Source organism: Monopterus albus, unplaced genomic scaffold (assembly GCF_001952655.1).
Source record: "Monopterus albus unplaced genomic scaffold, M_albus_1.0 scaffold396.1, whole genome shotgun sequence".
NCBI classification, from domain to species: domain Eukaryota; kingdom Metazoa; phylum Chordata; class Actinopteri; order Synbranchiformes; family Synbranchidae; genus Monopterus; species Monopterus albus.
Window position 1 is genome coordinate 213,818 of NW_018128276.1, and position 12,017 is coordinate 225,834.

General features: G+C 39.9%; 2 protein-coding genes across 3 annotated transcripts; one reads left to right on the top strand and one right to left on the bottom strand.

Moving 5' to 3' along the window:
• The first annotated feature begins 1,832 nt into the window (after positions 1-1,832).
• On the top strand, positions 1,833-5,804 carry sdr39u1 (short chain dehydrogenase/reductase family 39U, member 1). The gene is made up of 6 exons (XM_020586149.1): positions 1,833-1,953; positions 2,937-3,043; positions 3,272-3,354; positions 3,804-3,925; positions 4,108-4,260; positions 5,236-5,804. The coding sequence occupies exons 1-6, from the start codon at positions 1,938-1,940 to the stop codon at positions 5,664-5,666; spliced, it is 912 nt and encodes a 303-aa protein (XP_020441805.1). The 5' UTR covers positions 1,833-1,937; the 3' UTR covers positions 5,667-5,804.
• A 93-nt stretch (positions 5,805-5,897) lies between these two features.
• Positions 5,898-11,804, bottom strand: mettl17 (methyltransferase like 17). 2 transcript variants are annotated; one of them, XM_020586143.1, is made up of 14 exons: positions 11,175-11,804; positions 10,457-10,598; positions 10,195-10,344; positions 10,024-10,111; positions 9,527-9,608; positions 9,251-9,324; positions 9,074-9,168; positions 8,896-8,966; positions 8,139-8,246; positions 7,879-7,947; positions 7,740-7,790; positions 7,546-7,638; positions 6,886-7,082; positions 5,898-6,139 (listed from the first exon to the last, which is right to left on the bottom strand). In XM_020586143.1, the coding sequence occupies exons 1-14, from the start codon at positions 11,241-11,243 to the stop codon at positions 6,043-6,045; spliced, it is 1,386 nt and encodes a 461-aa protein (XP_020441799.1). In that variant the 5' UTR covers positions 11,244-11,804; the 3' UTR covers positions 5,898-6,042. The 2 variants fall into 2 exon arrangements, with proteins under 2 accessions (XP_020441799.1, XP_020441801.1); XM_020586145.1 differs by lacking the exon at positions 11,175-11,804 and adding an exon at positions 10,890-11,020.
• Positions 11,805-12,017: the final 213 nt, after the last annotated feature.

Sequence of the window (12,017 nt, forward strand, 5' to 3'; positions counted from 1 at the left end):
CCCATCAGTGCAGTGAAAGAATAATCACGAGGTTCAGGTGAAACACGGACTCACATGCAACTCATCATTGTGGTTTGACTTTAAAAGCAGCTTTATTCTAACAAATCTGGCAACTTCCAAAAGGTTGTTCTGCATCTGCTCTGACATGCAAATGAAATTAGATTACACTCAGTTGCCAGTTTTTTGGTACATATAGCTGAAACTAACTGTATTGGGCGTTTCTTGCATTTGTTAGGAAGGTTAAACTGAAGCCTTTGGTTTCCATCAAATAATTCTTGGAAACTGTCTTGGATGTTAAAGGAAATGCCCCTTTCTTAGAACTGATAAGTGAAATGTGGGGAAAAAAAGGCTACATACAAACATTTCTGAGCTCACAAGCCAAATAGGTTGGAACTGGTGGTTTTGTCTTTAACAATACAGCCCACTACATTTGTCAATGATTAGTACATTAAAAAAACATGATACATTCATAAACACAGTTAAATACAAATTACAATGTTTCTTACAAGTAGTGAAGCTCAATTGACAGAAACCTGATACAACAGTTACTCCTATTCGAATTAAAAGGCTGTACCTGAGGTGTAATTATCGTCGACCACTGAGAGAGGATAATATTTAAATCCAAACCAAACTGTATTGTGCTACTACTAGTTAAGTTATTTTAATCCACCATTTACTTGAATGCAGAGACAATTTGTCGACTGTTCTACAAACCACGAGGTCGACCATCGAGCTAACAATGTTCATAGTGGCGGAAACACCAACAAGGAACAACCACAAGCAGAAACACATGAACTGCGACAAAAATCACCGTAAAATGATGCAAACTAACGACATATACCATTAATGAGACCACACACGTGCTGGGTTCCGTCTCATCGCTAACATCAGGCAGAAGCACGTCCAACCTTCTCCACCGGAACATGAAAAGGAGAAACAACTAGGCTGGGGCTCAATTTATCTCTTTATCAAAACCACGTGTTTGTTGTCATCCGTCAGAAATCACACAGCTTCCGGGTTTTCAGTGCATTTTTGTAGTATTTCGTTACTGTATTCATAACATATTTAGGCTACTCTATGTCATTGGTCCTGGAGCTAAGGGTTCAAACAAATTAATAATATCATTATTATTATCATCTCCCAATTACCAAATTTTACTGTGAAAATGTAGGGATCCATTGTCCTCATTAATTAATGATGTGTTTTTGCAGTTATCGTTAAGCCATGTCGATTATTAAATCCCCTTAATTAAACTCAGTTAATTATCTTACTATTGTTATTTTCTAAACATTTTTAAAACTACGATTCCCCTACATTGACACACAACTTTAGTGAGTAGATATTAATAAACATCCGTATAAATAACCACCTGCTGTTTTAAATAAACCAGGGATTGAATGCCACCTGCTACTTTAATTTATAATACCACAGCTGAGATTCCCAGTGCTCCAGTTTAAACTATAATACGACACTGCGGTATGGGCAGCACGGTGGTTAGCGCTGTTGCCTCACAGCAAGCAGGTTCTGGGTTCGAACCTTTCTGTGCGGAGTTTGCATGTTCTCCCCGTGCTTGCGTGGGTTCGCTCCGGCTTCCTCCCACAGTCCAAAGACATGCAGCTTAGGTTGAGAATCGCGAGCTTTGGCCCGTTTCAATACCTTTACCGTAAATGTAAGTGTATATAACGTATATAGGCGCACTTCAAATTCTAGCGCGGCTGGCTTGACCACGGAAAACTGAACGGCGGCTGATTTGACCGCAGTAAAATACTGCGGCACTGCAAATGACGCATCTGTCTGGCTGAAATACGGGTCTCCTACTGGGACAAAAACTGTACAACTACAGGACACAACATAGAAGGGTACGGACATAAGGCTAAATAGACGCTGTAACCGGCGGTCATATATTGACGTCAGTATTGGACGTCAATCTTGTGACCATGAGAGTCGTAATAGGTACGTACACTTTAAAAGAATCAAGTATAGTTAAAGTCGCTCGGAAAGTTCAGTGTGACATAATGCTACCAGCTAGCTGTTAACGAATGCTAGCATTGCAGGCTTAAATTGAGTATACGTACTAGCAAGTTGAGTGTGCCTTATAAAGTAACAGTAAAAACCGTCATCTTGTTATCTCTTATTCAAAGCTAAGGGTGCTGAAGTATTGCATGAATGCAATGTACAAGCATGTATTGCACGCATGCGCACGTTACCTTCCGTTTTCGGGTTAGGGTTAATCCTAAAGTCTCGATTAGTTTTACATCCCAAGACTCGGCGGTAGATTTTGGGGTATATGAGTCTGCTTCTCTTTACCCAAACCCTGAACCAGTTACCTCTACCTCCTCCCGAGAAGAAGGTCCATGTCAAAAGTCTTGCATTTCACTTACAAAGACTGATTTTTTTCTTACCTTTTGCCCAGTAACTTAAACTGTTTAACTGTTGTTGTTATAACTTTGCTCATCAACTCATAGGCTATGTGTGTGCAGTGGAAAGTATGGACTTTAGAAAAAAATAAATGAACAGATTACTTGTGTTTGAAGCCGTGCAGGCATAGACAGATTTTGAGACAGAAAAGGACTCACTGTCCCCCTAAAGAGGACCCCAGACTGTATTGTTTTCCATCTCTTTGGTTGTTTTCATTGCCTTTGGGATAGTTTAGTATTTCTTTGTGGTTGTTTTGTGATTTTTTTTAGCCTTATGCTTTGTTCATTCTTCAGCCAGTATGACTGAACATGTAATAAATTGCATTGTATGCAGTACTTTAAAGGTCTTGGACAGCTTTAAATTTAATTTGTTGAACACTCTGAATGTAGCATAATTGAGAATGTATATTAATGAAATTATGGCAAATGTAACCTTTATAATTGGTAGGCCTAAGTGATGGATTCTCTATGGCTCTTTGGTTCTCCTATCTGTGCATTTCTCTACTGTTTCCTTTATAGGAGGGGGGGCTGGCTTTGTGGGCCGTGAGCTGACTCGCCTTCTCAGACACAAAGGTCACAAGGTCACAGTGATATCTCGCCAGCCTGGTCCAGAGAAGATAACATGGGTATGTTCTCAGATTACTACAGAGAAACAGTAACACTAGAGGAAAGAGGGGCAGTTTAATGTCCCAATCCATAAGATTGCAGTAACTGCCCACCCCCACATCTACAGCTATACTTTGTTCATATAAAATTTATTTCAATTTTCAGCAGCATTTAAGATATCTGTACTTGTCTCCATATAGAGTGTCTTAAATAAACTCCTGTACTTTGCCTCCTCTGGGCTCCTGCAGGATGAGTTGAAGTCTCGTGGCCTCCCACCATGTGAGGGTGCCGTCAACTTGGCTGGAGAGAATCTCATGAACCCACTGCGATGGTGAGCAAGAAATAAACAAGGCTTAAAACTGGACAGTTTTTTTCCTTTTAACAATGATTCTGCAGGTTTTCTCAATTAATCTTCATGTCTATACAATGTCAAAATTGTGAAAATTACCCACTTTAATGTCCCAGAGTCTAAGGTAACCTCTTCACTTAGTTTATCTTTCTAATGGCTCAAAATCCAAATGTTTTACAATCTGACTCAAGGCTGGTAGTGGAAAGGGAATCGATAAATTAATTAATTGTTGCAGCTCTGAAATAGAGACAGCCATTGTTTATCTATTGTTAATCACAGCTTTGAACTTGTCAGTAACTAACACAGAATGGTTGAAATGATAGTGGGCGATTAATAGTATAATTTCTGTACAGAATGAATCGTGCTATTATAGGTGATGTCCCAGCTGTTTTAAGCTAGGTCTCTATTTTCCATTTTATTTGTTGTTTCAGGTGGAACAAAAGCTACGTCAATGATTTGTTCTCCAGTCGCATTGACACTACAAAAACTCTAGCTCAGGCCATTGCTGCTTCCCCCAGTCCTCCTCATTCCTGGGTGCTGGTAACAGGTGTAGGTATGTTTCTGTCAAATAGAACCTGACTGATGACTGATGCTGGATTGTTAAAACTGAGTTGATGGTTTGGAAAGATTTAACTATACTGTATATTGGGTTGAACTCTGTCAAAGTTTTTTTTTTTTAATGATATACACAGTACAATTTATTGCAGTACATTAGTTCTTCTTCTTGACCAAAAGCTTGTTACAAGTGCAGTCTGACAGCTGAGTATACAGAAGACAGTGACTGGACACCATTTGACCTCTTCTCCACCCTCGTGAAAGAGTGGGAGGCTGCAGCACTTCTGCCTGAGGATGTGGCAAAAAGCACCAAACAAGTTGTCGTCAGGTCCGGTATGTACAAAGTGCATATTTCACTTTAACTTTCACAAGAGACTGTCCCAGCATTTCAAGGTACAAAATCTAACCTAAAAGCCCAGTCATCACACACAGTCTGCTCGTGTTTACCAAACGGGTCAGTGTGTGATGGTTTACCCTTAAGGACAATGAGGAGAAGACTGGATAAAATGTGAGCAAAACTTGTATCTGAATAAAGTGCTTACTCACTGCTATATGAGTATCAGATATATTAAAGTCACTACTTTTGTCTTCAACACCACAGTCTTCTTTTGGTATACCTGCAGTGATACCTGGTGATTAGTGTGACACTTCTGTAGTTCCACTTGGGCGTCATGGGTTTGATACTACATGAATCCAACTAGGCACAGTTTTCTATGGCATACAGCACAAACGAAAATGTATTATTAAAAATATTATGATCTGATATTTTGTTTCAAGTCTGGCAAGCATAGCCCCATGTTTATGGTATTAAAGATGACTTTTCTTGAGAATGGACGGACATGGAAGCATTTCATTTGTCACAAGGTTCTGAGAATAAAGGAGAAAAGAACAGACTTGGCACCAATACAACAAAGGTTAAAGTAATTAGCTTTTCCTGCTCTTGTACTTTATCATCCCTCCTCCTGTCTTTGTTGTCTCCCCCAAGGTTACCCATCACCTGATAAATGTAGTAATAGTAATTATTTCAGTAAATGCAACTTCCTAGTATTCTAATCAAAAGCACAGCAAATATGTTTTATCAGTGTTTCCTGTAAAGTCACAAGACTGTACTGATCAGTACATACATACAGTAGAGGGTGACTTTATCCTGCCAAAAAGAGGAAACCAAAACCATCAAACTATGTACAAAAATTGAGTTAAATGAAGAGAGGAAATAAACTGCTACACTTGATTTGGAACTGAGACAACAACAACAAAAAAAGACAATACCTATTTTCACACTCCATTATTCCACTCTCCCTCCACCAGGGGTAGTACTGGGTCGTGACGGTGGTGCCATGAAGCAGATGCTACCGGCCTTTTGGCTCGGCCTCGGGGGCACTCTGGGCTCTGGGACACAGCCATTCCCCTGGATCCATGTCTCAGACCTGGCAGGACTCATCACCCACAGCCTGGGGTCCCAGACTGACACTCCCCCCCTTCCACCACTAGTCTTTAATGGAGTCGCGCCTGCTTTGAACACCAACTATGAGTTCACTAAAGAACTGGGCCATGTCCTGAGGCGGCCCACCATTTGTCCTGTGCCGGTCTTTGTCCTGAATGCTCTAATGGGCAGTGAGAGGGCCATGGTGCTCACCCAGGGCCAGAAAGTCATACCAAAGAGGACTCTGGAAGCTGGATTTCAGTACAAGTACCCAGACCTGACCTCAGCCCTGAAGGAGATTGTTGGAATCAACTGATTTTGGAAAAATGTGGAACCAAAAATTGTATATAATCATGTCTTCATATTTAATGTGTGATACATGGCAACAAATCCCACACTGTGCATCTCTGAGAAAGATCAGTGTTTTTTCTGGGTTTTAGGACCTGTTACAGTTCACAATAAGGTCCAAAATTGCAGTGTGCTTTTTACTTATGTGGTTTATGGTTTGTTGAAGGTGGTGCACATTAAAGCTTGGTGAACTACAGAGGGAATGAACAATGACTTTTTATTGAAGTAATCTTGAAACCCACACAACAGTTATTGTAAGTAATATAGCAGTTCCCATAAGAAGACACAGCTGTTATATGTAACCAACAACTGATGGGTCTCTGGACAACAGCCTTATCTCAGGGTTAGTGTGAATTATCACCATGAACATCATCCTCGATTTTCTGAATGACAGGCAGTTGATCTCCCCAGTCACTGTTCCGAGCACAGCGGTACACATCTCTGAGGGAAGCCAGAATCAGACAATGTAAAGCTAGACAACAAAACAAAATGTTGTGACCAACCTGTGTGTCCATGACAGAGTATGCCAAACAAAAATCTAATAAAATGTCATTGTTGGTTAAACTAAATTTAGCCAATTTCAAACCATTTATTTAGGGAAACATTTTGCATGTCTGCTGTGTTCAGAAATAATGTAGCATAACTGACAGATGTTTGTGTAGACTGGACTGGGTGTGAGACACCACCCACATGACAAATGCAGGTTAAAATCTACCTCCCCTTTTCTGAAATACTGCCTGACATGCTCATGATTTGACTTCATGAATTACAGTTTGACCCTCATACTATGGGTCCTTGGCCATGACAACCTCCCTCTAGCATTTGGATTTGCACTGATATCAGTATTCATTTGAAAGTTATTCAAGAAAAACTTCACTAATGGCAGTTTTCTTCAGGATATAGCTCAGTAACTTTTGAGGATATGTCAAATCTGTTCACACACCCTACCAAAGCAGCAGAGTTTCAGCTACAATTTGATCTTACTTGTAAGTCTGTATCATAATTTGTTGCATCACAGTAGTAAGTTTTCCATGAGCCCTGTAAATTTGAACATTGTGGACCAGCAGAGCCAGAACCTTACTTGGATCTAGATCAGACTTTGGTGTGTGAATCCCAGTGAGAAACGAGCAACTGGTCCTGCTGCTGATGAGTTTGACTGTATACAGTATGTGATGCAGGACCATTACCTGCTGTGTTTTTGTGCTGTCACCACCATGTGTTGTATCTGTCCGTCAGGGCAGCACATCTGACAATGGACATGTCTGGTTCTGCACTTCACCGGTGCAATCAGCCTGGCCCAGTCCACGCCTTCTGTGTCGGTCTGTGTCGGTTCCGTCCGAGTCACAATCAGGTAGCTGAACTTCTCTATCTGACGGTCATTGTGCTGAGAAAACAAAGTTGATATGGTGTCACTGATCCTTATTCTGTTTTTAGGTAGAAATGAACATTTTCATTATATCACCATCATATATACAGTATTATAACAACTGTAATTAGTTTAATCTTTGTGGAAAGTAAATGGTGTGTTTTACACAGGAGAACAAGCAGCAAAGATAACATGGCAGAGCAAACAAATCTATACCTAAATGATTATTAGACAAGTTTTAAAGTACAAACACACGAGGAATGACATCAAATCATCTTAAAAAAAAAAAAAATCAAACTGACTGACATGGCACAAGAATCTTCATTTAAGATCTGCTTAGTTTTTTCTGCAATTAAATCAGCTGAAACTGAAAAAGTGTGTAAATGGGCTGTTTTTTTTGTAATTCTAATATTTCCAAGGTCAACAATAAACTTTCAAACTTGACTAACTGATGTCTGACTTCTGAAAAATTCAATCTCACCCCGGGCAGAGGCAGAGGGTAGTACAGCTGCTGGAAGTTGCAGGGCACGACGGGTTCCCGGGCTAGTTTAGGACAAACCATTAGATGAGGGCACTAGAAAAGCCAAACACCAAAGAGAAGATGCAACAGAGCTGTGACAACGCTGGTAAAAAGCATGGGATGACAGTTTGAAACCAGCTGGGATTACAACATACCGGAGCAAACACTGAGGCAGGTCTGGAGTCATATACGGTCTTCTCTTGTTTCTGGAGACAGAGAAATGGAAACTGTGACAAATCACATCCACTTACCAAACAAGAAACAAATGCTCTCTTATCTACTGTATTTGAATACATTTAATAAGGTGTCTCTGGCTTCCATAAGTATCTGATGGCCCTCTTTGGTCCCATTTTCCACCAGCACCTACACCAAGAAAAATATATAACATAAATCACGACTTCTAGATACCAAAATAGTTCTAAAAATAATTTATACACAAAATATGCCAAATCTAGCATTAACTAAAGATGCATGGTCAAGTGGACATTGCACATGGTCCAAAAGACCATGCTGACGTCATCAGTAGGTGAAGTCTTATCATTATTTGAACCAACCAGGTATGAGCTTGTCTTCCTCCACAGAGTGAACACGGCCTCTTCTCGCTCCTTCGCAGTGGGAAGCTCCGACAGAGTGAAGGCTGCGACCACCAAGTCGAACTGCACCTGAAAGGAGAAACACGGCAGTGTCAAGGCTCCTTATCCTTCAGCTTTATAGGACAAGCATAGAACTAATGTAACAAAGGGAAGCCTAAATCTGCTCCTAATTTTAGCGTGTTTTTAAGCCCAGTGGTGTGAACAGAACCTGTAGATATGGTTCTTGATATAGTATTTGAATTTATTTCTTTCCCTGTTTTGTTAAGTGACCTAAGCTAACACTGCTCATACCAGCTACCTAGTTTTTCTCCTTTTTGTTAAGAAGAAATTAATAATTAAGAATGCTGGTGGAAATGTAAAAATGTAATTGTGTGTTTGAGGATTTTTGTCAATAAAGATGACCACTGCATCATCAGAAATAGACAAAACAATATCTTAAAACAAGGCAGTTAATAATCTGGTCCTTCCAACTGCTGTATATTATTCACATGCATGGGTATAGTACTGACTGCATATGCATTATTCATGCATCATGATGAGAAAACAAAAATCTATTTGCATGTCTCACTTCACTTTAGTTTTAGAAATGCTTATTTTCTGTCATATATGCAGAAAGAATTTGATTTCATATTTCTTCAAACTCAAAATTGAAAGCTAAAATATATATTTTTAAGAATCTCTTTTTCTATTGCTGAAATAAAAACAAAGAGGGCCTCACCTTAGGAGAGACAGGGAGGAACTGCCTGAAATAGACGTGTTTGATCTGAGGATCAGCTCTTTCATCATCACCTGCTCAACAAGAAACAAAAATGCTTTGATTCTCTGATGAACTATTTGATGAAAGCCCAAAGCAAAAATTGAACAAATCTAAATGAATTAAATGTCTGTGTGCACACCTTTGAGGAGCCGCTCTGCCAGAATGTTCATTGGCCCAGAGCTGTCCACACATATCATCTCTTTCAAAGTGTCACTCCAGCATGAGTGTGACGCCCTGGAGGAGACAGAGAAGACTGAAATTAGAGTCTTGTAATAGAAACAAAAATTCTCTTAGTGTTACACCAGTGTCCACCAACCAGGCAACTGTTCCCAGCCCTGAACCAAAATCCAGGAGAGACTGAGGGGCAAAAGAGGGATCCCTCTTCTTTATCTGAAATGATAGAAAAGAAAACATCACTTAGAACAGATAAAGGCAAAACTTGGATCCCTCTCAGTAATCACGACATTTACTTTGTTGTTTTTCCATGTTTTACTGCAGTAAGTGTAAAAATATGTTGTTTCTGGGTGAACCAATGCTTTTACTATTTAAAGAAATCTTTGGTATTGTCATGTGAGTTAACCTCTCATCACACCTCATTTAGAGCTCTCCTCACTGCCGCGTAGCCCCCAGCCAGCCGGGCCGCCATATACACCACACCCAACTCTTCATCATATCTGAAACATAGACACTGAGCTGTATATAAACTCATCTATATCTCAGGCTCAAACAGGAGAAATCACCAGGTACAAGCTATAAAATGTATCCTGCAGGGATTCACTGTTGAAACCCTGTCGTTCAAAGCCTGATTTATTGCACTCAAGCGCTTTGAGTAAAAAGAAAGGTGCTATATAGTCCATTTTCCACGTTACATTCTTATGCACTGAAATTAAGTGTCATTATGATAAATAAAATGATGTCCAGCAAACGTGAGGCTAAAAAGTTTAAAGTCTTAAATAATGGTCAGAATTTCAAACCTACAGTATATCTTGACATCAGTTAGGTAAAGCAAGCTTTGGAATTAACTGAGAATAATTCTGAATCCACTCATAACTTTAAAAAATCCAATTTGTAGGAAAAAGCAAATGTTACTTCATTGGAGTCCAGTGATATGTAGTTCTTTTAAGCATGGAAAACACTTTCTTCCTGATGCGATCTTCCAGTGCTTGCTCATCCATATCTGTAATATAAAGCACATCCATTTCTCCAGCTGGTGCATGATATAATATAATACACCTGTACCCTATAAGGTATGTCACCTACCTCCTCTTTTCTCCATTGCTTTCTCCCAAAGTTCCTTCTCCAGGCTAACAGCTTTCTGTCTCAGTGTCACATCCTCAACTGCTCGCTTTCTGCTCCACAGGTAGTTAGTGAGCTTGCATGTGCGGTCAGTCAGCTGAGATACATGAGCTCCTACAGGTGAAGAGATTTAAGCACCATATAGCTTTATGAATTTATTTCAGACCAGTAAAGCTACAGAAATATTAGGTATATCAAATGATAGCACAATCATAACTAAACCTACTGTTAATAATCGACTGTGCAGCAATCTGGAGCTTCTCAGGAAGGTGCAGCATTTTCAGTTTGGTCACCCCTGGGTGCTTCCTGTGAGGTTCTCCTTTTAGGAAATCTATCTGAGACTGTGGGTGTGCAGCTGCACTCATTCCCTGAGGAAAAAAATTAAAAATGTTTCTTAACCAGCATGAATACGAATATAGAAAAACCCAATAACTCAATATCTTAATAACTGAAAGACTTAGGAGATTTGTGCCAAGTTCTCGGGTCACCTATATTTCCAAGTCAAAGAGTAGGTAACACTCAAGGTAACACAAATAGAAAAAGGCAAATGGGCTAAAAAAGATGACACTGCTAGTTCACACAATGACAAAAGATGATAAACAAATTGATATGATTATCAGGTTTAATCGTATTAATCTAAGATGTGAACATAAATAAACCTTTTTATTTATGTTTTCAGGTTGTCCGTCCGTACGGCCCCTTCTTGTGAAACACATTATCCCAGGAACGCCTTGAGGGAGTTTCTGGCTGAAGTTTCCACGTGGACTCAAATATGAACTAATTGGATTTTGATGGTCAAATGTCAAGGTCAGTAACCTCACTTCTGTCCCATACCAGTGAATCTGACTGGTTGAGGCATACAACCGCGAAGCGGCAATTCTAGTTATTTAACTGAGTCCTGTTTTTACCAGTTTATCTGTCAGACACCCACAAACTGCACTCACCCTGCACATTATCTTCACGATAACCGCCCGCTGACAGAGGACGCGGGCACTACAACTTCGTGATGTCATTTCTTCGGTGAACGAACGGTATTCAAAAAAATCATTGTTAACCTCAACACCTTGATGAACACGTTATTTCCACATATCCTGCAAAAAAATAATTCCGACCAATGAGCAAGTCGGAACCTTAGGTCTCCGATGTTCTGTTCCCCCATACGGGTACGTATAAGAGTGCCCACTCTGTGCTTATACTCAAGCACAGAGTCCCATGGGTAAATTTAGAGTATTTGAGACGAACTTTGAACTGTAATCCTTAACTATAGTTCAGGGTTGTCGATAACTGTAATGTCTATGCACAGATGTATTAATGTGGAATCGTATATGCCTGCGCACTTGTTGAAGAGAAAATAGAGCACGAAGTGGTTAATCCTCATTCCAGACGATCTTTGGAGTCAGCAACTAGGAAGCGGTAGTAAGAGAAGATTAGCATTGTGGTTGTTGTCACCACGGCCCCTTTATTACTGTAAATACAATCTAATAAACTTTTCGTAAATCACCATGAGGCGAGCAAGAGGTTCGAGAAATAAAAGTCAGAGTGTAACAGAAAATGAAGAAGCCCCGTTAAAAACAGGTTTGTTTACTGCTGAAATGTTAGCTTTAACGTTAGAGGGTAACTGCTGAAATGTTAGCTTTATCGTTAGAGGATAGCTAACAGCTGCTGAAACTAACGTTAACCTACGTCAGTTGTGTCTGGACAGAGGAGAGTAGGAAAATTAATATTATGTAACGTTATTTATGGTCTCTGCAGCATTTACTGTTGTAATGCTTGTAAGGGGGCAGCAC